Source organism: Watersipora subatra, chromosome 11 (assembly GCF_963576615.1).
Source record: "Watersipora subatra chromosome 11, tzWatSuba1.1, whole genome shotgun sequence".
In the NCBI taxonomy this organism is placed as follows: domain Eukaryota; kingdom Metazoa; phylum Bryozoa; class Gymnolaemata; order Cheilostomatida; family Watersiporidae; genus Watersipora; species Watersipora subatra.
In genome coordinates, this window is record NC_088718.1 from 26,280,351 (window position 1) to 26,307,581 (window position 27,231).

Here is a 27,231-nt window from a genome sequence, read left to right on the forward strand (position 1 = left end):
CCATGCCAAAAGTTTAAATTTGTCATGTACCTATGAGGCAAAATTAGGCTAATGTTATGATAACCATAGCATAACTTTATTTTTCCCATTGCGTCTCTTCACTCTATAACTTATCTCCCTTGTTGACAGTTCAAAACACTATCTTCTTTCAGATGTGCACCAAATGAAAGCTCCTATCATGCTTGCTATAATCTCACAGGATCTTCTTTCCAGAATTCCTCACTGCCATATATCCCGACCAATGAGCTGTTAGAAAAGCACACACTAGTATCAGCTGGGTTTGAACTTTGGCATATATATCTATTGTTCCTGGTACTCAATGTAACCTGTTATACCTTTTCATATATCAGCCTTCGTTATATTCAGAAACCTCGCCTAGCTTGATTCCTGTTTATTTGACAGCTTATAGCAAGTGCTTTGTTAAATTATAACAGTGGCTCCGTCAACGAATGGTAACTCCCATGTCAACATTTAGCAAGTGCTCTGTCAACTTATGACAACTGTTCTTTTTACCTGCTAATCAAAATTCTTGTAAATGAGTCTTGACATCATCAAAGAGGTGAGCTGGCAAGAGGCAATACTTAACTTCTACAAAAGGTTGTGGTTGAAAAAATTAAGGTATAATATAACAGCATGCAATAAAAATTGAATATTTTGAAGGAGAACTGATAACATTTATGTATTAGTCATCTATTTCTATACTTTACTTATTCTCTTGCTTGAGATGATAATAATATTTTGCAGTGACACTTGCCATATTTTTGTATACTAGTATATGCATATAATTGTGTTTTGCCAATTTTCAACTGTATTCCATGTTTATAAATTGCACATTTGGAAATTTTTAAATAGTTATATTTTTAGTCTTAGTTACAATAAAATAAAAACCAGTATACGCATCAGTGAAGATTTTTTTAAATCCTATTTGCTATAGTTTTTCTATACATGGGTGTCTATACAACAAAGAATGGGATATTCATATTAAATAACATAAACATAATAAAAAACATCAATACATATAAAAAATCTCGGTGTTTGTCTTTCTGTTAAACTCTTTATCCAGTTATACCAATTAACATCTAGCAATGAAAAATCCACCTTGGCATTAGGTTTGATTTTGAAACCTCCAGATCTAAGCATGGCGAACTTAACCATTAAACTACACGGAATACAATGGATAAATTTGGGAAATAGTCATTACATTGGTTAAGATACTCACCCCTGAAGGCGCTTGCTTGGGCTTAATAACTACCATTACGCGTAACAACTGTGAAGCTGATGCAAACTGCGGGTAGTATTTTAGCAAAAATTTAAGTAAAGACCTAGTTTTCTAGGTAAGTTACTCAAAATCAGGCAAATATTCTATTAACCGTGCAATGCCGAGCATTCATCTAGTTATCTATATACATGTACATGGCAAGCCTGAGATCCTACACATAGATGTATTTTTAATCTATTCTACGCAATGTTAAAGCAGTCAGCATGTTTATCATCTAAATATTTATATGAGGATTAATCATTAGGTTGTGGAAATTTGATTATAGCTTTTGATCTATTTTATCTAGCAATTCAATATTTTCTAGACTTTTATAAATGGGAGTTGTCATCACATACTAAAAGTTTCAACATAGCGATGGAACTTTTTGATATTATTGACATTCAAAATGGTTCCCAAGGTAAAAACATACTTGCTCGTGGAGCAAGTAGCTGTTATAAAATTTTTTTAATTTAAAAGATTTAAAAATTAAAAGATTGCTGAAAGGCAGCAAGAAGTAAACAGATAATGTTACAAAGCGTAAAGTTTGCTGTAAAATAGAATAAAAACAGAATTTGAATCAATATACAAATATGACCAAAAAGTTTTCAGTCTTATACTATACAAGTGAGCCAAGAGTAGCCTAGCCAGGCTGTCTCTATGGTGCTGTGGGTTAAGTGGATTTAGTGGGTTAACTAGTTCAAAAGTTGTGTTGTGAGTTCAAGCCCTGTTTGATGCAACTTTTTTAACCATCAATTGTGGCTGCAAACAGACCGACATGACCGTTATTATAGCGAAGACTAGATGAATGGCCAGTGTTGCACGAGTAACACAAACGCAGCTTATAAACTGTGGCAGGTGATATAGTTGTCATTGGAGTAAGTTGACTAATTAGCCAATGGCAAACTTACCAAACTGGCTTATTTGTGTAACTTAAGCTGGTAACTTGGGCTTGTCAAAGTCTTCACTACAATAAGATCCGTGAAGCCAGTTTATATTGGTTACGTTATTAGTCATGATCTTTCACACAATCATGATTTTTAAGCGTGCTAGTAGTAAGCAGTAGTACTTTTACAAGCGCTTAAAGCGGGTACATTTCAACCAGTGTGATGAAAAATATGCACAATTAGCCATTACTATAACCAGTTGAACACATAGTTTAGTGGATAGTATGCCTGCACAATTACCCATTACTATGGCCAGTTGAACACATAGTTTAGTGGATAGCATGCCTGCACAATTACCCATTACTATGGCCAGTTGAACACATAGTTTAGTGGATAGCATGCCTGCACAATTAGCCATTACTATGGCCAGTTGAACACATAGTTTAGTGGATAGCATGCCTGCACAATTAGCCATTACTATGGCCAGTTGAACACATAGTTTAGTGGATAGTATGCCTGGTTGTAAAACTAGAGTTTCCGAGGTTCAAATCCAGTGCAAAGTGGAATTTTAGTTTTGCAAACTTTATCGTTATAATGAGGTACGGCTGTAGCTAGACATACAGACAAAAACAACAAACACTGAGATTCATAGATTAAAATTATAATGAAAATAGCTGTTTAGTTTTTATAGACCAGCATAGGTACCTATACTGAATTCAGATGCCTGGTTAGATGAGTACTTACCATATATTTCTGTATGTTTTACACTTATTTTGCTTTATTATATAATTGTTTTGAGCTTTTCCTATTATTTCCCTTTTTGAAAAGCTTAGAAGACTTATGCCAGGCTGATAGAGTGTCCCTTGCTTTTGTGAATGAAAATAAAAAGACCGCAGTTTTAAAGGTGTCTAACAGTTAAATATCGTTATACCCTTTACAATCTGGACTAACGATGGAGTTTTGTACTTTCTTGTACATTACTTCAAAATGTTTTCAAGGTAGCTATTTATCTGTATGTACAGAAATAATTTGGTTAACGACTGTATTTACTTGTACATAAATAAACATTATGATATAGCAAACCAGTTTGCTGTAGTTACCATCTATATAAAAAAAGTTACTACTTAGATGAAAGACTCTCAATGACAAATCCTTCCATTGCAAATTAGACATTGTACTATTACTCTGTTTTTTCAGACATATTTTTAGTATCCCAGTTTCAGCATTACTAATCTAATAATTACAAGCAGAAGCTGATTTTCTCAAAAAACTACAGCTCAAAAGATTGACAGATTTATGGTCTGTTACTGAGTTGAAAATCTTTACTATAACAACAAACATATCTATTCGTCCTTGGTCTGAAGCCAGGATTAAATCTTAAAAAAAGATATTACACCAAATGGGGTTTGATCTCATGGCTACCAGCTTAATACACAGTAACACTGAACAACACACCAATCATCCCTTTTCTGAGATATGGAATCACATGCATATCGCGTAAATAGATATTTTCTGTACTTTCTTGACATAACCAGATGATCTCCAACAGCACACCGGCCTGCCAGGATACTAGTAACAATAATTGACCGATGCAAGCTACCTTTGAAATTATCACGCATTACAAAACGAAATTGTGCATACAACATGACGTGTATTTGATTGCATAAATCCTAATAGCTGCTTAAAAGGTACAGCACAAAAGCTAATTTCGAGTCATTGTTACAATCATTTTTGTAAATCATGTGTTTTGTTACAACATTACATACCGCTTTTGGTGGTATTAAAGATACATAAAAAATGCTTAAAGTCAGAAAACAGATATGTGGTAATTAAATTAATTTTTGCTAATTTCATCTATCACTCTCAAGGTTTGAGAAAATTCAAATTTTACAGCATGGAGCAAGGAAATAACCAGCACTGGCGAAAGTCTCTTGTCTTGTCACAAAGAAGGCAGAAACAGCCTCATGTGAAAATGTTATTTGACTTCATTTGAACTTTGTTTAATTTTGTCAACTATACATAGTATTTTATTGTTTAAACATTTCTCAGACTAACAACATATATTAGATGTGAGATCTGGTGAAACATATGTAATAAAAATAAATTATTACTATATGTGACAGCGCGTATCATTTTCAATACAAACGCGGCATTTCATATAGCGCGCAATAGGCTCTCAAAGTGAAACTGGTCCATGCAGCTTAGACTTTTGGAATTTGAGGTCGTGACTTTTCTAGGGCGAATCATATGTCAGGAATCAGTTTCTGAGGCGTATGATTCGCTAGGATGCTTTATTAGACTGTTTTGCAGACTTTGAAGTGGTTGCTAAGGACGACAAAAATGGCGAAAATTCATTTCCGGTTATCCAGTCTATGTATCGCGTTTTAAAATGTCTAACCGCGATATCGTTGGTGGTGACTTTTAGAAAGAATTTGTGGAGGTCGATGTGGATTATTTAAATTTACAGGGTAGAGAAGCATGTAATAGTGTTTTTCGAAACAATAAGATCGATTTAGATCTTGAAAATGATGGATTAGATGGAAATTTTCCGCCAAGTTTTACTGATAACGGTCGTAGTTTAGAGATCCTGTCGTCACGACAGTATCTAACAGAAGGTTCGAAGCTTGGTACCAACACTCCTTTGACTGGACCTCATGTTGCTCACTATGGATTTGAGTATGCACAGCAGGTAGGTCAAAAACATTTTTTAAAACATTGCTTGTTGCAAAACGCAAATCTTATTTCATGTTTTCGTCAATAACGCACACGCAGCCCAAAATATAACATTAATTAGTCGACTATTACAAGGTATAAAGCTATGAATGTAGTGTTTTAAGTTGAAAAATTGCTGAGTTTTAACAATTCGCAATTGCAAATGCTAATTAAGAATTATAAAAACGATCAAATTTATAAGCAAAAAAATTCATTTAAAAAATAAAATATGAATAGTAAATGTACAATGTACTTGCATGTCTATAGAAAAACAACAAATTTTTGTTTTGTTTAATTCTTAGGTCCACTACCCTGCCAACCCACAGCAACCTGGGCCACTCTATTTCAAAACCACTCGGATGTGTGCGCTATTTGGAGTGGTCTGTGACACCTTCCCTGCACAAGTGAATTATCTGATTGATGAGACTGCTTGTTCGACAAAAGGAGCCAACATCGTCATATCTTATATTCATCAGTATCTAGAAACCTATTGCCTGGATGAAGAGAAAGCTTTGTTCCACGCTGACAACTGTTGGTATGCAAGCAACAACCAATGTTTTGAAGTTTCATGTTTGTATTGAAAATGTATTGGTACAATTATGTATATCAAACCCTTTTTAATGGCCAAAATAAAAACAACGCAGTAATACAGTACTTGGTTTGGCGCGTTGCAAACGGGCTGTACAAGGAGATTGAACTGAATTTTCTCGTCGCAGGTCACACGAAATTCAGCTGCGATTACTGCTTTGGCCTGCTAAAAAGGAAATACAGAACTAACAGAGTTCCTCTCTTTCTGATATAGGTGAGGTATGTTTCTCATTTTGTCAATTAGTGAAGTAAGAATGTTCAAATCTTGCATGCGCTATTTATACAGAAACTATCTAAAGGTTCTTGGTTACTTAATCTGAGTTTAATTTAATTAGGTAGTAAATGGCTTGGCTCGCCTAAACAGCACCCAGCTTGTCATGGATGATCATGGCATTGTGCTTGTTCCAATAAAGGACTGAAGTGGATTTTTTCATGCAAAAAGCAAAAAGATCAGCCGAATTAAGAGCTACCACCAGTTTATCTAATCGGTGGAAAGATTAGGTATAGGCCTACTTTGTTTTGTGTTCTTTGCCATCCTGAATTTTGGCTTTGAAAGTACAACATAGAGAAATTCAATAATGATGTACAATTCATGTAAGTGTAATACTAATAGACAGTGTGTGCAGTAATCGTTGTTTTGCTGCAGGCAGTGTCCAAGTAAAAAAGCATGCCAATAGCGTGGAGAGTGAAGATATACAGCTTATGTCTGCAGAGTCAGCCAGGTCAGGGTGGCCTGAAATCATTCCGCCTCCTTGTCTGAGTGTTGAACGTCAGCAATATCTTTTCAAAGAAATCAGAGAGTTATGTGATGAGAGCAAAAGAGATATTGTGTGCCCAGCGCCTATTCAACAGTCATCACAGCTCAATACGTCAACTCAATACATCACAGCTCAACCGCCGCAAAATCCAAAAAGACTACTAGAAAGTCTACTAAGGCTAGCTCTATCGCCCCGATACGGAAACGTAAACGTCATTCAGACAGTAGCAGCAGTGCTAGTAGTTTATTTTTTTATTGATATTATATTATTATATTATATTCATGTTATTTTGATAATATTTTAATCAATTTTAACTTGCTTTAATTTGAATCTAATTTAGCTACTAAACAAGTAACATTGATCTCAAATTGTCTCCCCGGGCTCAGAAGCATGGATCGTCTACCCTAAAGACGCTAACGCATTCATTTCAGTAAAAGTTCTGTGAGTGCATTGGATTATTATTCTAACACTGACACATTTGCATCAATTTTATGCTCAAAATAATCATGTGCAAATGTGCAACACAATTTGGTAGTAACTCCTTTACTGTGCATCAATGTGCTCCTTTTCAATGACACATGTGACCTTGACCTCACTGTTTTATGTATTCGAGTTGAAGTGACATCATCGGGACCCATTTCATATCGTTCGCCATGTTCTCTTCCCTATAGATCTCAACATTCATGAAAATATAATGTCTGTAGCGTGCGGTTGCTATGACATTGCAAAACGTCAACAAATAATACTGTTTAAAATTCAATCCATCAACTTTAAAGACAATTTTCTCAATTTGTGGTGTTGACCATATTGACCAACACCTTCTTCGATAAAAACCTGTATCTCAGGTTAAGTTGCTTCAATTTCAATTCTGAAAACAGTTTTGAAAAGCTGAGAAAATTCTCTATTACATTGGGCTAAAAAACAATTTTGTGATCTGACCTCGTTTGTATTGAAAATGACACAACCTGTCACATATTAGTATAGATTGCGTCCATTTGTCTTGCAATCTATGGATGTTTCTTCATAGTGCCACAACTCACGAAGAAATATACTCCGGTTTATAGGGTGAGGTTTCTGGCTTCCAGCGCACAGAATGTTGAGAGCTTGGACACTCTGTTTTGGATGATACGATAGTACCATTGCACATAGTCTGCAGACATTGAAGTTCAAGGACATTGTAGAACAGCTCTCCAAGATAATCGGCATTCGGAGATGAAAGAGAGTGAAGACAACTGTGAAATTCAGCATCACAATCACAAGAGACTCTACAAAGCCAGATACGCATTATAAAACTAATTGACAGCAATTGATGAACTGATGACTTATGGGTGGAAATATTGAACTGATGACTTATGGGTAGAAATATTGAACTGATGACTTATGGGTAAAAATGTTGAACTGATGACTTATGGGTAAAAATGTTGAACTGATGACTTATGGGTAGAAATGTTGAACTGATGACTTATGGGTAGAAATGTTGAACTGATGACTTATGGGTAGAAACACTAGGTTCAGACTTTAAGATTAGGACATGAACCAGGCTATAAAACTAATAAGGTAATTATGTGAATTATACATAAAGTACAATATAGCAACATATAGATTCAACTCATTTATTCTTCGACTTACCTATTTTTTTAGTGTACTTTGAAGGTAATCTTTAGAAATACTCATAAGTGAACTAAGATTGACAGTCCAGTTTACTTGACTGTCATGCATTTAAGTTACAATACTTAGATGAATGATATTTAAGTATTGCAACTAAGTGCAATGAATGCATTTGAGTTGAAATACTCTCATTTTACTATATAGCGATTAAAATGCTGTTTGATTGGTTACTTTGAGGTGTTGTCTTTATGTCTTTGTTGTTTTCTATATTCTTATAAAATTTCTCATTTAGTCACTACACTGTTAGTAAGTACAAATCTTTACCATAATACTTTTTAACATACAGGTAAGTACAGCCAAGTACCTTCATCTTACCACTTTGCTAATAGGAGAGGTAAGTCAAGATATCTATCATAATCTTAGCTAATATACACGTAAGTACAGACCTTCACCTTTACTTACATTAGGGCAAGTGGAAGTGAAGGTTTTTGTCATAATATTTATTTAAATACAGGTAAGTGAAGACCTTGCCCTATTGTGTGTTCACTTACAGGTACGTACATGTTGTAATGATGTTTTTAGAGCACATGTGTGCCAATCATCGATACAAACAGACCCTTAATACATAATGTAAATACAAAGGCAAAGCTCTATTGCGGCTCTATACCCAAATACATACAAACCTTGACAGTAATATTACTCTACAATGAGCATCTGCATACTACAGGTGTGACCAACAGTTATACAGTTGCTTCACACTATATCGCAGTAGGTCGAAGTTAATCCCATAATACATTAGTGACCGTTTGTGATAGCATCATTCAGATTATAACGAACCCATCCGTGTTTACATCGGTGAAGAGTCCGCAATATGATGAGATACCAGTCCCGCAGCAACTGTCATCAAGAGAAATATAGACTAATCTGTGACAGCCAGTCACTATCGCCGAAATGGTGCCAATGCATAAATTTTCATGAATGCTCGACGAACTATCAGAGAAGTTTGACAGCTGCAATGTTTCCCAACTTATCCGTGTTGTCTTGGCGATGCCATCAGTTTATGGTGCACATAACTCCCAAATAGTTGTTAAGAAGACAATCCCAACATACGACGACACAGCATGAACCAACCCACAACCTGCAAAGTGACCTCACCTCCGAAAGTTATCAGCTGAAGTCGGAGTTGCCAGACCTTTGAAGGGTACACCTGACTGTAGGTCACATCTATTACGAATAACACAGCATTTTTCGAGGTCATGTAAAGGTGCTTTTTCAGGATTGTAGTTCACTCGCTTGCCCACCTGGCAGTGACGGGTTCCTGTAAAATAATATTGTGATTAAAAGTTCACTTGTACAACTATACATCTAAGTAAATCATTAATGCTTGTCACTATGGGTCTACTAAATGTCAACATAAAACATAACATGTACATAAAACACGTAAATACATAAAATGTGCATGAAATAATTGAAGTTTACATAGGCCAAAGAGATGACAATAAATTGATTGCATTAAAATCTGAAAATTCCTGTTCATAAGTGAAATGGTTTTAAATCATTTACTTAGCCTTATTTTCACAAATCAATTCCTAGTTTTGGACCATTACAGCATGCTCACCATTTACTAACAAATTGTAAAATTGCAGTCAACTGAGCTGTTGAGATTAAACATGGTGTTCATACAAAGCGTTATTATTGTTATCTCTATTTTCTACACTGTACGCTAGCAAATCTGCAAGCTCCCTAATGGCCCCCTCTCTTAACGGGTATTCTTATTTTACCACTACAGTATCCACATTTTAAATAGTGTTTTAATATGTTCGTTACAAATATTCAGCTGTGTAAACATTATAACTAACTAGCCATTTTTAACGATGTCAGTAGCTAATATGAACATCTTCTGTGGCCTAGCTGTCAAGGTTACCTGTCAGGGTTTGACTTAGGAAAAAGCCAAGTACCCAGAAAGAGCACCCGCTCCTTCCGCCAAATCAACAATGCATATTTGTCCGCTGTAACTATTCCATTAAAGAATCTGCCACAACATCAAATTACTACAGCTTTGCTGCAGGACCAAACTGTTTCTGCTATTCAGGGATATAAAGCAATGAAATTGCACACTTTCATCCTACCATGCATTAAACTAGCATTGGCTGGCAATCTCTTTCAGAAAGTTTTAACTAGAAAACAAAACATACTTGATTTTACAAACTACGCAAAAAGTCACTGTTGGACCTATGAGTAAGTAGCAGTGACAGTTTGCAGTTGATGTTTGACATATCAAATGTCCATATTTGTACAATAGTCTGCTCATGTGTGGCCTAGCAGTAGTAGGTATTTGACAATTGACTAGGCAACCACACCTGAACACAGGTATATGGCTCGTGCATGCATCTAAGAAAAATCCAAACGCAATAATGTACAGAGAGTACTTTCAACGGGCAAATTTAAAACATTATTCAAAATGTGAATAGTAGTACAATGATAATAGATGCCGAGAGGGGGTGCTCATTAGAGCTGTAGGTCAGCCTACTAGCAAGCAGCCATACAAAATAAAAGCAGTTTGTGTGAGTGCAAGTATGTTGTTTGAGCTTTCCAAGCATTTTATTACATGCAGAGGAACATAGCAATTATTAGGCATGCATAACGTCTCTTTCATATACCTGTCCAATTCAACACGGAAGAGTAACTCCAAAAAACCAGATCATAAATGAAACGGTGTAAAGGAAACCACCGAGTTCCTCTACTTGCTTGACAAGAAAACCAACTATTCGAGTGCAAGGTAATAAATATATATTTCTCAAATGTATAATAATACAGTCAAGAGTGCGCATACAATTAACTGCATAGAATGAGATCCAGCTGCTCTAATCTCGGCCGATTACGTAGTGTCTTACATACTTTTCGATTGAACTTTTATTAACTATAACTATTACCTATATAGTATAATTAATAGTTATAGTATAGTATATTTAATAGACCTATTAACCATATTAACCATAGATCTATTAACTATATAGTATAGTTGATAGATTTATGGATATAATGTTAACTAGCCATTAGACACAGTTAAAGAAGGCACTAATTCTATAGACATACAAGACTAGACAGGTATCTAAACACAAAGAGCTAGTCAACAATGTGCAAAAATATTGTTCATTCGAACTCCCAGAGGTAGACCCAGTAGACGATCTTTACGATGATATGAGCAGTATTTGTCTATCTGTTCGAAGCCATGCTAAGAGCGTTAGAAAAAAGATTACCTTCCACAGGAATCAATCCCAAGCATCAGATTCAATCACAAGGACGCTACCACTACATCTACCAGTCACCTTGTCACTTCATGGGATAATCATACTCATTACCCATGACGATCTTTCACAATGCATAAGATTAACAAGGGTACTGTTAAAAACTATAGTTTAGAAGTAGACTGATCAGGATTTGAGCTCTAAAGTGGCTGTTTAAGGGCACTTCAGACTCCCTACACGTAGGGATAAATGATTGGGTGCATGTAAAACATTTCACTTTCTCAAGGAACTCATAAGAACAGCTGCAATACAAAAGTACTTCTTACGTTTCATAATCCTCAAAACTGCTTTATGTTCAGTTGTTCAAACATAACTGCATTCGAATAGCAGTCAATATGACCCAATTTAATGCATAGCAATAAAGGCTGTGACAATATTTAAAAGGCTTCCAGTAAATGACACTTTGTCTTGTAACTTTACAAGCTTTTGGGGTCCATTTAGAAGATACGCAATAGAGTACATGTAAGTAGTTTGGATTTAAATCACCTATCCTCACAATTTTAGGAGTAATATGGCAGTTGTCGTCTTGTTTGAAATACTTGAGAATAAACAGTTACTGAGTAGATAGTAAAGTTCATTGGCAACAGTCAAGCGTGGCGATGCATCAACAAAAGCCATGGCCTAGGCCTTAGGACCTTTAAAAATATCTAAAATTGTTTTGAGGCTACGTTAACTGAATGATAAAATGTTTTATTAGGTTCATTTTTGTGTCACTGAGTAAGTCGTGAGGCGCTAAAAGTGGTAAGAAGAAGGTAACTCCGAACCTATAATTATGCATCGAACTAAATGTTTATCGTGGACCCATTTTCGTGACAGATATTTCTTTAATATTTTGTCATATGTACTCGTCAAGGGTCCACACAAGGAACCTGAAAGCACCCTAACGCTCTAAACCACTCAGCCTCCTAATAATGATACAGATAGACAAAGGTAGACACTGATTTATATGTGTAAGGAAACACCGAGTGGCAGAGAAACAAAGGCTATAGGAGATGAGTTGTTACTACCAGGGTATGTTGCATATATTTGGTTGCCAAGTGCCTCTCTTCGATTGGCGCTAGAGGCTGTCTTCTGTAGATTATATCTGAATAACATTCTTGATCTCTTCCCATAATGCTTCTCAAGAAACTCCAAGATGGTGGCATTAGTTGTGACACCCAGAGACCTCAGGGGCATTCGAAGAAGATTCAATATTCCTTGGCGATTGGCGAAGGGAGTAACGAAGCTTCTGAAATGGTGTTAAACAGACTCAGGATGAAACAAAAGGCCAACAAACAGCAATAATGGGTTAGTGACAATGTAATAGAGAAGAAATTGTAATAGAAAGGAAATGTAATAGAGATAAAATTTAATGTTAATTTAATTTCATGAGGAAATGTAACACAAAGAGGACATGTAGTAGAGAGAAATTGTTAGGAAAAAAATTATTTGGAATTATTTTATGGTCATGTAAAGAAATTACTAGCATTGAAAAAGGCTGTAGCCCAAGTTAAGTGCAAAGCAGTGGTGAGCGTATCTTATTCTGTCAATGAAGTTGTACCACTACCAAGTTATTGCTATCTTGCACATTTGAAACCATTCAAAGTAGAATTTTAGCAATTGTAGTAGTAAAATAAATTTTATCAAAATCCGTGAATAACAATTACTATTTTAAAGAACATTATAATTATAATTATAATACTATTTGGCAAGTAAACAAACTAAAAAATAAAGAGAAAAAGAGAAAGTTGAAGGAGAGCAAACAGAATTGCAAGTGGCTTGTATAAAATGGTCCTAAATGCTTTTTCTAGTTGCTTAGCTCTGATTGTCAATATTTTGCGTTTTAACATAACGATTAGCATGGAAACCTGTTTTAGATCCGAGTTTATAAGAAGCGAGGAAAATGACATCACAAATATTTAGTTTTATACGCTTCAAGCTTAGTAAAATAAGGTACACACTCATCGTTGAAGGGGTAATAGCCTATCACGCTAGTCCTTCTGTAGTTAGCGGTTCTTTTGGATTTGTCTTCTGCCAACACCACTAAAGCGAATCCCTTGTTACTAAGAATCCGTTCAAGTTTTGTTTGCAGTATGAGATCTGACCTACCATATGGCATTTATATATATAAGACACACCACAAAACCTGGTAACGATATAAGATAAAAAAAGTCAAGCTGCAAAAACTACAAACAAACGTAAAAATTGCCAAATTTCTAAACGAGCAAGGAGCTTGGTTAGCAAATAAGCAGGGAGAGAAATCCCTAAAAAACCCAAGATTAATCTATGAGAAAAGCACCACAGTCGTGATAAAGGTTACAAATAAAAGGCAGCACTACAAAAACATTTGATTCGCCCGTGAGAAGGCAGCACTAGAGAACCAAATGATAACCAATGAAAGAGGCAGCACTAGAGAACCAATGAGAGAGGCTGCACTAGAGAACCAATGAGAGAGGCAGCATTAGAGAACCAATGAGAGAGGCAGCACAAGAGAACCAATGAGAGAAGCAACACTAGAGAACCGATGAGAGAGGCAGCACTAGAGAACCAATGAGAGAAGCAACACAAGAGAACCAATGAGTGAAGCAACACTAGAGAACCGATGAGAGAGGCAGCACTAGAGAACCAATTAGAGCGGCAGCACAAGAGAACCAATGAGAGAGGCAACACTAGAGAACCAATGAGAGAGGCAGCGCTAGAGAACCATCGAGAGAGGCCACACTAAAGAACCAATAAGAGAGGCAGCACTAGAGAACCGATGAGAGAGGCTGCACTAGAGAACCGATGAGAGAGGCCACACTAGAGAACCAATGAGAGAGGCAGCACTAGAGAACCGATGAGAGAGGCAGCACTAGAGAACCGATGAGAGAGGTAGCACTATAGAACCAATGAGAGAGGCAGCACTAGAGAACCAATGAGAGAGGCAGCACTAAAGAACCATCGAGAGAGGCTGCACTAGAGAACCAATGAGAGAGGCCGCACTAGAGAACCGATGAGAGAGGCAGCACTAGAGAACCGATGAGAGAGGCAACACTAGAGGACCAATGAGAGAGACAGCATTAGAGAACCAATGAGAGAGGCCACAATAGAGAGCTAAAGTCTGGTTCCCATATCGATTACGAGACCCCGGCGGTAATCTTGTGCAGCAAAGTGCTTGCGATAATGGTGGACCTTCACCTGTGCAGTGGATTTCGGGAAGGTTTTGTCTGCGGCTTTTCGTGAAATTTGAACAGTGCTAAACTCTTGCGCTGACCGCCGGCAACTACCGGTGGTACTCGGCGGTACCCGGTGTGCAGGTTCACATTTCACCGCAGTAGACTGCGGGGCTGTCGCCGGTGCTTTGCGGCACATATGGAACCATGCTTTAGGAACAACAGGTGAATGATGCTTACCTCTTTGATGCATTAAGCTTTGCGCTCATCAAAGGCCCCCGGTACGGTATATCTGGCAGAGGGTTGTCCTGATATCTACCATCAGTGGGAGCAGAAAGTGCTGTCAGGGTAATAAGTGACAGCAACAGCTGCCTCATTTCGCATTCAAGTGAACTTGCTGGAAACTATGGCATGATAGAATAGCGCTGTACGCAAGCCTCAGCCGACCTGCATTCAAGAATACCAGCAGAAAGGAGAACAACATTCATTAGCCTGTGAGTTGCCTATCTACTAACAATCTCAGCTGATGGCTACTCAACTGTCTATAGAGGCAGCAGGCACTCCCCATGGTTAGAGAACCTCAGTCTATTCGCGTGCTAAATTTGCTAATCCTTATACCTAGAACAGAGCGAACCAACTGTAAAAATGTACATGTAAACTGGTATTCCTTTTGCTTCAATTGTATAAAAACTAGACTCTGCCATGTCTCAAGCCTATAGACATATTTCTCGAGCCTATAGACGTATTTCTCGAGCCTATAGACATATTTCTGAAAACCAGTGAATATTAGTAGCAACTAGATTATTTATGATATGCTTACCAGCATTGGCTCATGTCGCTACTGACTCTTAGGGAGTTTTCAGCGGAGTTTTCACGGTCTATCGCTTCGCATCTCTAACATTTATAGACTTCTTCGCCAGTAACTGTCATTTGATGACATCAGAGTTCACAGATTTAGTCACCATGGTTACTAAAGCTTTATAAAAGTGAAGCGCAATAAATAATAAAACCTTTACTATTATAAGAACTGTGTCTGTCTGAAGCCGCAGATGGAAGTTGGGAAAAAGATTGCTTCATACTGGATTTGAACCCATGACCTTCTGCCAGCATTTCAACACACCACCACCTGCACCAATCATTCACTTTCTAGGGTTTTGAAATTATATTTTACATGCTTATTATCTGTGCTTTATCGGCACTCCTAACAGTCTCTCACAGCCCACCGAACAGCTGGGGTATTGGTAAATCATAAAAGCAATTAATGAATGAACTAATTCAACAAATACGCCAAAATTTGCTGATTTCAAAACAAACAGCGCAGCAGAACGTGCAAAGAGGCACAGCAGAGTCATTGAGAGGTTAAGGAGGAAAACATGAAGGTGACCACTGACACAGCCTGTACTAATACTTTTGGTAGAATGGTTGTTCTAGAATATGATTAGTACAACTAAAAAGTAACATTTGTGATGCAATCATTTCGCCCACAAAATACAAAACACTATTTTCAAGTAAATCAATTTTCATGTACAGAAGGTAGACAGAAATGATATGATTTACAATTCACTACTCATACAAATTTTATTTAATAACATCGGTTAGTGCCTCATCAGGCGTGTTCAACTGCTGAAGGAGAGAGGTGTCTCAAGCGACCAAGGCTACTTTCAGATATTCCTCATGTACACCCTGAATGTTACAATGACAAAACATCTGGCGTATCCACAAACTTGAAGACATCATCTAGACACCATTCTCAACGATACAAATTGTAAGGTAGAGGATGTGTAGACGAATTTGATAAACACAGTTTTAGCATTCACCAAATGCATCTGTAATGATTGGGGTTTGGTTATTGTAGCCTTAAAACATGAAAAATTTATAAATAACTGCGGCAATGACTGATGGAGAGTCGAAGGCCACTGCAAATTAGGCACTTCCAACATGATTGTGTACGTGAGTAATCTCTTGAAGATCAATTATGATGTCTGCTTAGCTTATTGTAATCAGAGGCTGTGTGTGTTTTTCATGACTTTATGATCTTGTCTGGACATGTCCTAGTCCAGTGGCAAAAGAACCTCGACGACTGGAGACATGCCCAGCTGCAGAGAGCAATTTCAGATTCCATGTCATTGCTGTCACCACCAGTGACCCTTTTTAGGAATTGAACCCCAACCTGTTGTTTATAGGTCAGGCGCACTAGACCATGACCTCTCTCTGACCTCTCTCAACACGATTACAACTTGTAAGGACTATTATTAAGACAAATTCAATTAAACTATACACTCACTATCTTTACATGTAGTAAATCTTTAATGACTCTAGGAGAACCACCGGCAGCCCTAAAGCCTTAAAATACAGTCTTGACGCTTGGAGTTTACTAAACTGGAGTGTTTGATCCTAACCCTCTCAAACCTTGACACTAAGCCTTGCTGCTTTTATTACTGACTCAAGTTTTTAACCTAAGTACTGAAAGCTAGACTTACCCAACTTGAGTTCTTGTTAAAGTAACTACCAGTGAAGCACAGGTGTGACTAGAGTCTAAGAAAGACAGAGATGGTGCTGCTTATCGATGCTTCCATTTTATTCATAGCTAAGAATGTTTAATTCAAGCACAAACTGTCAACTAATAGTTGAACATTCTAGAACATATACTTATCCAAGGCAACAATACAGCCATAACTATAAGGCCAACTGGCACTGTGCTAGCTAATGGATGCCTGATGACTTTCTGGCTATGACAAGCTTGTATGTGCAAACCACTAGTAAACTTTTAACGAAATCATGGGGAGGATATAGAGAGCCATTCTGATGGTAAATATTACTGTTGTATATGCAGGCATCTCTTGTGCACCTGACTACGTTACAGAAACTTGGGCTAAGAAAGCCAGATAGGCTTTTGGAGGCAAAGCCTTTCACACAGGCTTGCAGAATTATGTAGCTTTCTCAGCTTATTGATAAAGCTAAGGAATAGCTAACTAGATATGGAGAAGGGTGTATAAGGAGTATTCTTCTTCCTGCTACAGGAGAGTGAAGTTGTGGTGAGTGAATATTCAACTACAAGTTGGCGCTAAGGGTAGATATACCTTAGATCGTATTATTTAGCAAAAATAGCACCATTATTTTTTAACAGCTAAAATCCAGTGATTGTCAACGAAAATGTTACATGGTCAGGGAAGCATACCTTACTACCTAATGAGCAGCGGTGTGCGCTGCTGTTATATCCTCACAGGTTTTCATGGCGCGGCCCCTTGTGGTGCACACACTCTAGACCGATCCCTATTTTAGCTTGATCCAGAAATACGCGTACCTTTTTAAAACATTTGAGACTCGCGCCAGTCTGGCTTGGTCATGTGCTGACAGCATGTGCTCGACTTATATAAGTAATATTTCTCACTTAAGCATTACATGCATAGAGATGTTTATCCGTGGCTAAGTATCGTAACACAAGGTAATATATATTATAAATCTTTATTTATAATATATAACATATTCATAATATAGATTATATATTGTAAAAATAAGGAAATAGTTATACTGTAGGTAAACGCCAAAAATTTATGCTTCATAATATGGCCTATGGTTGAGAAAGTAAGAGAAGACAACTACGGGATAGGTCTCAGAAATCAGGCACTAAAACAGTCTTGAAGGTCTGCTAGGCAGCCGAGAGTGTGAACAGCAACGGTGTGGAGATAAGCTCCTTGCACTTGTACTATTTGACAGCAGCTGTATCTTTAGTCACAAATTGCTCCTCAGCATAGGTGTGTATAGTCTTTCCAGAGCGGTTGCGGAGGGCCTTGCTCCCTAAAAATAGAGATTAATGAGAATCAACATATAAAAAAAAGGTTAATGCGAGTGAGTCGAATCCTATGGTGTGTGAGAACTGCATGTGGCTGCTTTCTGCCCAAGGAACTAAGGGTATGTTGAATTACCTCCGCTTACCCTTAGAGAGGACATAATGATGATAGGGTACATGATAAACATTCATTTAGTGATAAGTGTAGCTTGGGGCTGTTCACTACTATTTGTCATTTTCAGTGATATGTGAATTTTTAGTGAAATACTGAATACGTAGATGACCCACGATTTAATCTAATCAAATGTTTTCAGCATTCGCCTAGTGTAGGTGTTATAAGGTAAGCGCTCGGACATCTTACTGTCAAATCATGAAAATCTATATATTTCTCAAAGTTTGTCGTCTGTTTTTTGTCGTCTGTTCTTCGGTATGTCCAGCTACAGCTATTAAAATCACGGATTTAAAATTTCGCGTCCTGATGGAATTGAGCTCGCGGAGATTGTGTCTGCAAAATTATTTACCACGAGCTTTACCACTGAGCTACGAAAGGCATATTGATCTAACGCATCATATTGTACCCTATAGAAAACGCTAAATAATGTATTGTTTGAAACTTTATGAATTCTTTTAACTCTATGAAACATGATGCTTTTTGCGTTTTCGTGAACTTCTATTTCCAGCTTTTCGTAAGGTTCAATTGCTAAATCGCCGTGAAGGTCAATACTTTTTGCGTGGACTGTTGTATTATCTCGAGTAGGAATGGCCTCTACATTCTTTCACCGTTCGGTCAAACAAAAAGGCAGTACCATATCTTATTTTTACATTTGTACAAGTATCGAGAGGTACCAATATCGTCGTATTCAGAGTTTTGATAGATTTTTACAAGGAGATTACATTAGATAATTACTATGGGTTTCTATACCACTCTATGTACGTCTATAGCCTACGATAATTTCGCATGGCAACACTGGCATGCAAAAATTGGCATGCCCATTTGCATGCCACTGAAACGAACTAAATCATATAATTGTATACCAAATAATTTTTCATTGTAATCGTAGTAAAACAGACAAAGACAGTACGATATCTCAGTATTAAATTTGTACCAGTATTAAGAGGTACCGAACCGGTATCGTCATATTCAAAGTTTTGATGGATAGCTTCTGGTGGAACCTTTTTTATGCACACACATTTCTATGCAAGAATTGTTATTATTAATTCAATGCTTGAATTAAATGCTTTTAATAAAATCAATTAAATGCTTTTAATGTAAAGCTTAAAACTTTTTTATCAAAAAGTATAGACTTTTCTATCACTTGAGATTGGTTTGTTGTTTGAGGTGATGTTATTGCCAGGACATTTTTAGATTAAAATTGGCAAAACTCAATCGTTGTTGAAATGCTCAGAAAAAAATAAATCTCACTTTTGAGCGTTTTAACCAAGATCAATTTTGCCGATTTTTCTGGAAGTTTATGCGAAGTTACCTCTCTTTTTCTCGCTTCCCAAGGGCCATCGCTAAGTGGATGTTTGGTCAAATCAAATTTCACCAAACCTTTAGAAAAGTCATTGACAAAAATATTTTGCCGATGGTAGCAATAACGACGCCTATGAATTACGAAAAGTTGAGGTATTCCTCTATGGGTTGGGATAAAGTGATTTTTTAAAGCGATAACAACTGTCTCGGTAGGTGTTGAGCAAAAAACTGTTCGAGTTAACAGAGTTGAGGTCGAGTTATCTAAAGCAATTTATCATTACGTGGGAACAGACGAAAGAAACCGTTCGAGTTAACCATGTGTTCGAGCTATCCGAGGGCGAGTTATCCATGTTTGACTGTACATACTAGCTGTGCGACCCGGCGTTGCCTGGGTAATAAATTATGTCTTGGGACAGAAAATTGATTTGTTTAACATATAACAACATTTACTATTCTAACTTTCAAACTACATATCGTGCGAGAAGTGTTTTGTGTAGTTGAAATACATAAAGAGAGAAAATAAAAACAACTGTAAAAGTTTTTAAACTTTGCCAAACAACCGTAACTTTCAAACTTCACATCATGAGGAAAAAGTTTTGTGCAGGAAAACTAAATAAAACAATTGTAAAGGTTTTCAAACAACTGTAAATTTAAAATTTCATAACTTGAATGAAGTGTTTCGTTGAAATAAATTAGAAGGAAAAATAAAAATGTAAAGGTGTAAAATGTAAAATCATTAGTAAGTAATGGCTAAATATAGTCTATTTTAGTACAATTACAATCCAAAATCTGATATACGATTATATGATTTCAGTTCATTTCAGTGTTGGCATGCGAACATTGGCATGTAGGCTAATATCGTAGGCTATAGGTACTAATCGTCCTCATTAAAAATAGTGCCAAAATACTAAGTTAACCTTAGTAACTATAGGTACCTACAATGACTTCAGTGAATTTAGTGGTTATGATCTGCGTGCCAAAGATAATATAACATTACAATGTACTACGTGGAGAGTTTTTACCTTCGAGACACGCGTATAACATAAACGCTGAAACTAACTTGAATGAATTTATTTTACTAATCACATGTAGTTGAAAGAAGTTTTAGTAGGTACTTTAGTAAACCTTAAATTTTTAACATTAGTTATATTATTGCGAGATGATTTTATTTCAACTGATACCGGATATACCGTATAACGGATACAGATAACTCGCCATGGCAAGTTCAGCGACGTATATCTTTTATTAACGTATATAATCAGTTCATAATTTGCCAAATTTTATGTTCGAGATTAATTATCATGGGTCCGAATAAATCAGCCCTAATGACAAAAGACGAATAAGCATCGCGTTGCATATACGTACTTAGGTCCCAAAATAGTTCTGAACAGTAGCATCGTAACTCGTCGACGCTAAATGCTAAAATAATTAGCACGCGTATTGTGTATCCGTTATATTAAAACATCTTCGACCACTATGGTGTTCTAGCTCAGTGGTAGAGCATCCGGATTAGAAAGTTGTCATGGAACCATCATGAGTTCAACTCTATCAGAATGCGGTATTTAAATATCAAGATTCTAAGATCTATAGCGGGAATGCAGACAGACGACAGACATACTTTGAGAAATATATATATAGATATTCCAAACAATCACGTCTAGTGATATTCTTATCCACCGTTAACTCACCTATTTGATTCGTTTATTGCACACCCATGTACACCTCACTCAAAGAAAAAACTACCATAAGTATGGAAAAATTGTGAGGGGTATGTGATTGGAATTTGAACGCCTCATTTTTACCCGAATCCAAATCCTGAAACTCAAAAACATATAGCAATAGAACCTTGCCTCACCTTACAAATATGCATACCTGAAACATATATAGCAATAGAACCTTGCCTCACCTTACAAATATGCATACCTGAAACATATATAACACTAGAACCTTGCCTCACCTTACAAACATGCATACCTGAAACATATATAGCAATAGAACCTTGCCTCACCTTACAAACATGCATACCTGAAATGGAAACGATGAGACAGAGAAAAAGTGTCAAGGCAGCCATGAACATGGCGATCGGTACGCGCATCTTATCTCTGCAGATCAGCATTTTGCTTGTCCTGCAAATAGAACATCCGCAGCGTATTCACACAGCTGTTATATAATTAACAGAAATGACAGCTCTCACAGATAGCAATAGAACGTAGGGCAAAAGATTTTTAGGGAAAGCAGACCTGGTTGTAAAACATAAAATGTACCGTATATTCCCGAATATAAGCCAATTATAGAATGCAAAAATGTTACTAAACTTAGGGGTTTGGCTTATACGCGCGTAACTCTGATTGAAAGTAAACGAAATAACATGCCAACTTAATTTTAACAACCATAACTCAAACCTTGCTACGTATGCGGCTGGTAGCCATTTACTTGCAGTTATTTTATACAATAGCAATGGCTTGCATTTAAAGAATAGCCGCAAACGGATATTCCTTAAAAAAATTCAAATGAACAGGTGCATTTAGCCTTTTTCTGTCCAGCTTTCATTCTCAAAGCAACAGGGTGCACACCAACACGAAGCAGCTCTTGTTTGATAATAGTATGGTATGACACTAATGACAGTCTGTGGTCACTTGGTTATACAAACGATCGCTTGCGTTGTACACATATCACATGCAATTGCATTGACAGTATTGCTGGTTCAGTTAAAAAGATTTAACAAAGAAAAAATGTCTGATCTTACTCATAAAAAACCAACGACTCACACTAGTTCTTAAATAATGATTATCGTATAACTCTTTAACTACCAAATAAATTTCTTTTACCGAAACAATTGAATATTCAATAAAACCAAATATTTGACATATGCGCATAAACATTTGACCAAATATAACTAGCATAAAACATTACATCATCCGATGCCATAGAAAGGCCACAAATGTGTTGCAGAATGAGTTCAAACACCTTTTTTGTCTTCTTTATACTACCGTGGTGGAGCATGTTCCAAGTCAAGCGAGTTACCACTATTGCTATGGCTTACGACATTATTATTACTGTTAAAAATAAATAGTCACAGTCACTACTACTATAGCCCGATATATAATCATGATAGATAATCATGAGAAGTTCACTCATCAATAATTTGTGAAACATACGTAGCTGTATAGCGTCTGATCATCGCTAAAAAGAGAAAGCTACAAAAAGTGTTTTTGCAAAGCAAAACTAAGGTCATCGTAAAATGCAAACATGTTTTCCACTGGCTCAACGCACACAGATACTCCCCAATCAGAAAGGCTTTGTACTGTGCCTACAACCTTTTACTTTTATATGGCATGTTACGATTTATAGGATCGGCTTGTGAGCAAGATAGGCTTATATGGAGGGACATACAGTGATACATGTATTTAAAAGTCACTTTTAGAACATTAAGCGCAGACTAAAAACAAGGATATGTTCGTGCCTCACTGTACAAACATGCTTATATACCAAGAGGAAAAATGAAAGATCTAGTAAAAACTAGAGATAGAGTCATCCTTTCACATCAAAGGATACAACTTCAAATCATTTTACGAAATGAAAAAGATAAACTGAGCCTTTCCAGAGCACCTTAAGACTATACTAGGAGGCAACGGGTAAAACTAGCGTTACCTTCAACATTTCCACAGAGAAAAATTCCACCAATCGAACTCTAAGCAACATTTAACCAAATGTTTCACTGCTCGCTGCTGTTCATCACCTTTCTTACGACTCCTTGACAAATGCATGGCACGAATTTAGGAGATCAACTGCCTCACAAAGTGCTTTGTTTTATTTTAACAGTTTATAACACCCAAAAAAGCTCATAACGCTCATGCCACTATAACGCTCACGACACCATAACGCTCACGACACCATAACGTTCACAACACCATAACGTTCACGACACCTTAACACTCATGACACCATAACGCTCATGACACTATAACCCTCACGACACCATAATGCTCACGACACCATACCACTCACGACACCATAACAACTTAACACTCACGACACCATAACACTCACGACACCATAACACTCACGACACCATAACGCTCATGACACCATAACGCTCATGACACCATAACGCTCATGACACCATAATGCTCACGACACCGCAACGTTCATGACACCATAACGTTCACGACACCATAACGCTGACGACACCATAACACTCCTGACACCATAACGCTCATGACACCATAACGCTCACAACACCATAACGCTCACGACACTATAACGCTCACGACACTATAACGCTCATGACACCATAACGCTCACGACACCCTAATGCTCACGACACCATAACGCTCACGACACCATAACGCCCACGACACCATAACACTCACGACACCATAACGCTCATGACACCATAACGCTCACAACACCATAATGCTCATGAAACCATACCACTCACGACACCATAACACCTTAACACTCGTGACACCATTAACAATCATGACACCATAACGCTCGTGACACCATAACCCTCGCGACAACATAACGCTCACGACAACATAACGCTCACGACACCATAACGCTCACGACACCATAACGCTCACGACACCATAACGCTCACGACACCATAACGCTCACAACACCATAACACTCATGACACCATAACGCTCATGACACCATAACGATCATGATACCATAACGCTCATGACACCATAACGCTCATGACACCATAACACTCATGACACCATAACGCTCATGAAACCGTACCACTCACGACACCATAACACCTTAACACTCGCGACACCATAACAATCATGACACCATAATGCTCATGACACCATAAAGCTCACGACAACATAACGCTCACGATAAAATAACGCTCACGACACCATAACTCTCATGACACCATAACGCTCACGACACCATAACGCTCACGACACCATAACCCTCATGACACCATAACGCTCATGACCAAAAAGCCAAGTTTCAGAAGTGCATACCTAGATCGAAGCAACTCAAGCTAGCATGGAGTGGCTATACAGCATTGAATGAATGAACAACCCAGTGAATAGCAAATAAGGCTAAAAAGTCTGGAATTGCATTAGCTTGTAATAAATAATTCAGTCAAACGCACTAAAAATTAATGTTACCCCCAAAAATATGACAGCAGCCTTGCCATTTCCCATTTTATTTTCAACAATTTCAGAGAGTTAACAATGTAAGAACATCAGTAGTGACAAAATAAGGTGACAAACAAGAAATAACTAATCAAATTTGACTGTCACACTAAACCTAACCAATAAAATGTGAGTGTCAGACCAACCCTAGCCAATCAAATGAGAGTGTAAGGCTAAACCTAACCAATCAACTACGAGTGCCAGGCTAACACTGCCCAAATCAAGGTGAGCATGGTTTAATGGTTTTCAGGATACCTTTTGTGCTTCTCCACACTGTAGCAACTGAATCTTCTGTTAGGTTGCAGTTCAGCTACCCTTTTACACTTTCTAAGTTATATGCTTTGCATAAGACTTTAGAAAGCATGGGCACACTCACTGAAACTGTTGGCAATAGCATTATGCAGAGTAACTATTGGGCTAATAGCTAATAGGGCTACTTTCACCTCACTCGTCATATAGAACTGTCAAAGGAAGCTACAAGACAATGGAACAGCTAACGAATATGGTAGAATGACAGGAAACCTACGGAACAATATCTGGAATCGACTCCTTGTCTGGGTACGTTTTGGTATATACCAGCATCCACTTGTCCATAGCACTTGGCGCAACGCTGTGTTGAGGCTGTACACCATCTTTGGCAGCTACAAAAACCATAAGTTATGTGTTGTGCAATCACACCTCACTTTTAACACTGCAACAAAAGATTAGGTTTAGTTTACTAATCCAAGTTTAGGATAGCCTAACAGAAAACACTGTTAGAGAGATCTTGACTTCAATTCCAGCTCTAACGTCAATTGTTTTATTGCTGGCTCCAAAATGAGCTTTTAAAAACTGTAACAATGATCACCAAAATGATGATATGCACACGCCAATATACAGTCGACCATTTCTCTACAGCTACCAATCTTCATACATCTGTATAAATGCCATTATATGAGTATAGGACTAGTAGTAGTTATTTTTAATATGACATTTCCAGATAAAATTTTTGACCATTTAATATGGCACGTTCTAATAAGTCAGTTGGACAAATTCAAATGACATGTGACCATTCTGACTTGGCAGCTTTTAGAATGTTTAACAAAACGTAAAGTGATTAAGATGCCACAAATGTTTTGATACTATCTTACTAGCAAAATTTTGGTCAGCAAGTCTTCCCTGACTAGCAATGATGAGCCTTTTCAATATAAGAGAACTAACAAGTTCAATCTGCTAAAAAGATATATGAATTCCTTATCCTCTTAATATGCTTACAACGCCATGATCTACTTTTTTGTAAAACATCAGGGATTACCAAAAATTAAGGAATACACACGACAGTCATATATATTACAAGTCCATAGTTGAAAGAATGTACATTATAGACTTAAGTCTACTGTATTTATATGTTAGCTCCGCATCAATTTCGTAAGTAATAATAGCTGCCAATGGTTTTATATCATGTACCATAATCAATAAGCTATGACTAGCGCTTTTCATTTGCTAATTCGACTACCGATCATAGTTTAAACTCTCTTGATATGCTAATCAGGCCTGCCAACCCAAAAGTGGGGCAATACGTGAGATTTGGTTTTGGGGCAATTGATTTATCAATAATAGTATATATAAAATTGTGGAAATTGGGGCAAAAATCTCACGCATTTTCATTTTTTCTTTGGGGTGATATCGTGAGTCTCACGCCCAATGCGTGAGAGTTGACAGGTATGATGCTAATTGTTAATCTGATAACCTGTGCATATGCAGAGAACGTTAAAATCTCATCTAACCACATACAATTCTAGTTTATACTTACCGGAGGTTTTGTCACCAGTCTTGTTTGTGGTGAGCTGACTTGGGTTTGCACTCTCCGAAGAAGTTTCCAACGACTGATAAGCTAAAAGTCGTGGCGTTTTTGATGATAAAAGTAGATTGCTTCTAGTCGATCGAAATTTGCATATGTAAAGTTTAGTTGTGGAACTTATAGGGCGACGATAAGATAAAACTGACGTATGAGATGAGAGGCGCACTTGCATGCGTCTTAAATTATACGACATGTTTGTCTAGCTTGTTCACAAGGTTTGTTATCTATTAAATAAGTTGTTGTATACGTGAGGACGAACGCATCTTCTCAAGTTACCTCGTCTCATTGGTTGACAAATTTATGAAAGTTCAAGGTGATTGCAAGCAAATTGGCAATAGAGTACTGATTCTGCATAAACGTGATCTACGTGTATTGCCAAACTGGTTTCGGTGAATAATAGGTGACAGGTCTATGTTCCGCACGCCCTATGTTCCGCAAGGCCCTATGTTCCGCACTTTTCCGCAAAATCGGATAAAATTTCTGAAAAGGACAGACAACTTCTAAAGCAAATGCAATTATTGCTGTTTAAATTAAAACCGTCGTTGCGAAATCACGCCGTTGGGAAAATACAAACCGCTCTGCTGAACTTGAGAGAAAATAAAAAGATCTGACGAATGAACGTTCACTAAAAATTAGTAGTGATAATTCACGAATTATCAAATTAGAATACGCAAAAAAACCATCTTTTTCAGTCATTTTTATTTTAAAGTAATATAGATAA

The 27,231-nt window shown here is 37.1% G+C and overlaps 3 protein-coding genes across 5 annotated transcripts in view; 1 reads left to right on the top strand and 2 right to left on the bottom strand.

Moving 5' to 3' along the window:
• The window catches only part of LOC137408418 (uncharacterized), a 309,349-nt gene extending 308,359 nt beyond the window's left edge, over nt 1–990 (top strand). For both annotated transcript variants that reach the window (XM_068094944.1, XM_068094942.1), the window contains exon 13: nt 153–990. In XM_068094944.1, coding sequence (XP_067951045.1) covers nt 153–384 — 232 coding nt within the window. In that variant the 3' untranslated portion in view covers nt 385–990. The remainder of the gene's footprint in view (nt 1–152) is intronic.
• A 6,188-nt stretch (nt 991–7,178) lies between these two features.
• LOC137408463 (uncharacterized) lies at nt 7,179–15,122 on the bottom strand. Of its 2 annotated transcripts, none has more exons than XM_068095000.1 (6): nt 15,068–15,122; nt 14,488–14,694; nt 13,057–13,200; nt 12,124–12,344; nt 8,964–9,126; nt 7,179–7,465 (listed from the first exon to the last, which is right to left on the bottom strand). In XM_068095000.1, exons 2-6 carry the CDS (start codon nt 14,622–14,624, stop codon nt 7,237–7,239), a joined length of 894 nt encoding a protein of 297 aa, XP_067951101.1. In that variant the 5' UTR covers nt 14,625–14,694; nt 15,068–15,122; the 3' UTR covers nt 7,179–7,236. The 2 variants fall into 2 exon arrangements, with proteins under 2 accessions (XP_067951101.1, XP_067951103.1); XM_068095002.1 differs by lacking the exon at nt 15,068–15,122 and adding an exon at nt 14,787–15,011.
• Nucleotides 15,123–17,709: 2,587 nt separating this feature from the next.
• Nucleotides 17,710–26,820, bottom strand: LOC137408659 (uncharacterized). The gene is made up of 4 exons (XM_068095240.1): nt 26,463–26,820; nt 25,197–25,311; nt 21,537–21,637; nt 17,710–18,045 (listed from the first exon to the last, which is right to left on the bottom strand). Exons 1-4 carry the CDS (start codon nt 26,701–26,703, stop codon nt 17,954–17,956), a joined length of 549 nt encoding a protein of 182 aa, XP_067951341.1. The 5' UTR covers nt 26,704–26,820; the 3' UTR covers nt 17,710–17,953.
• Between the last annotated feature and the right edge of the window lie 411 nt (nt 26,821–27,231).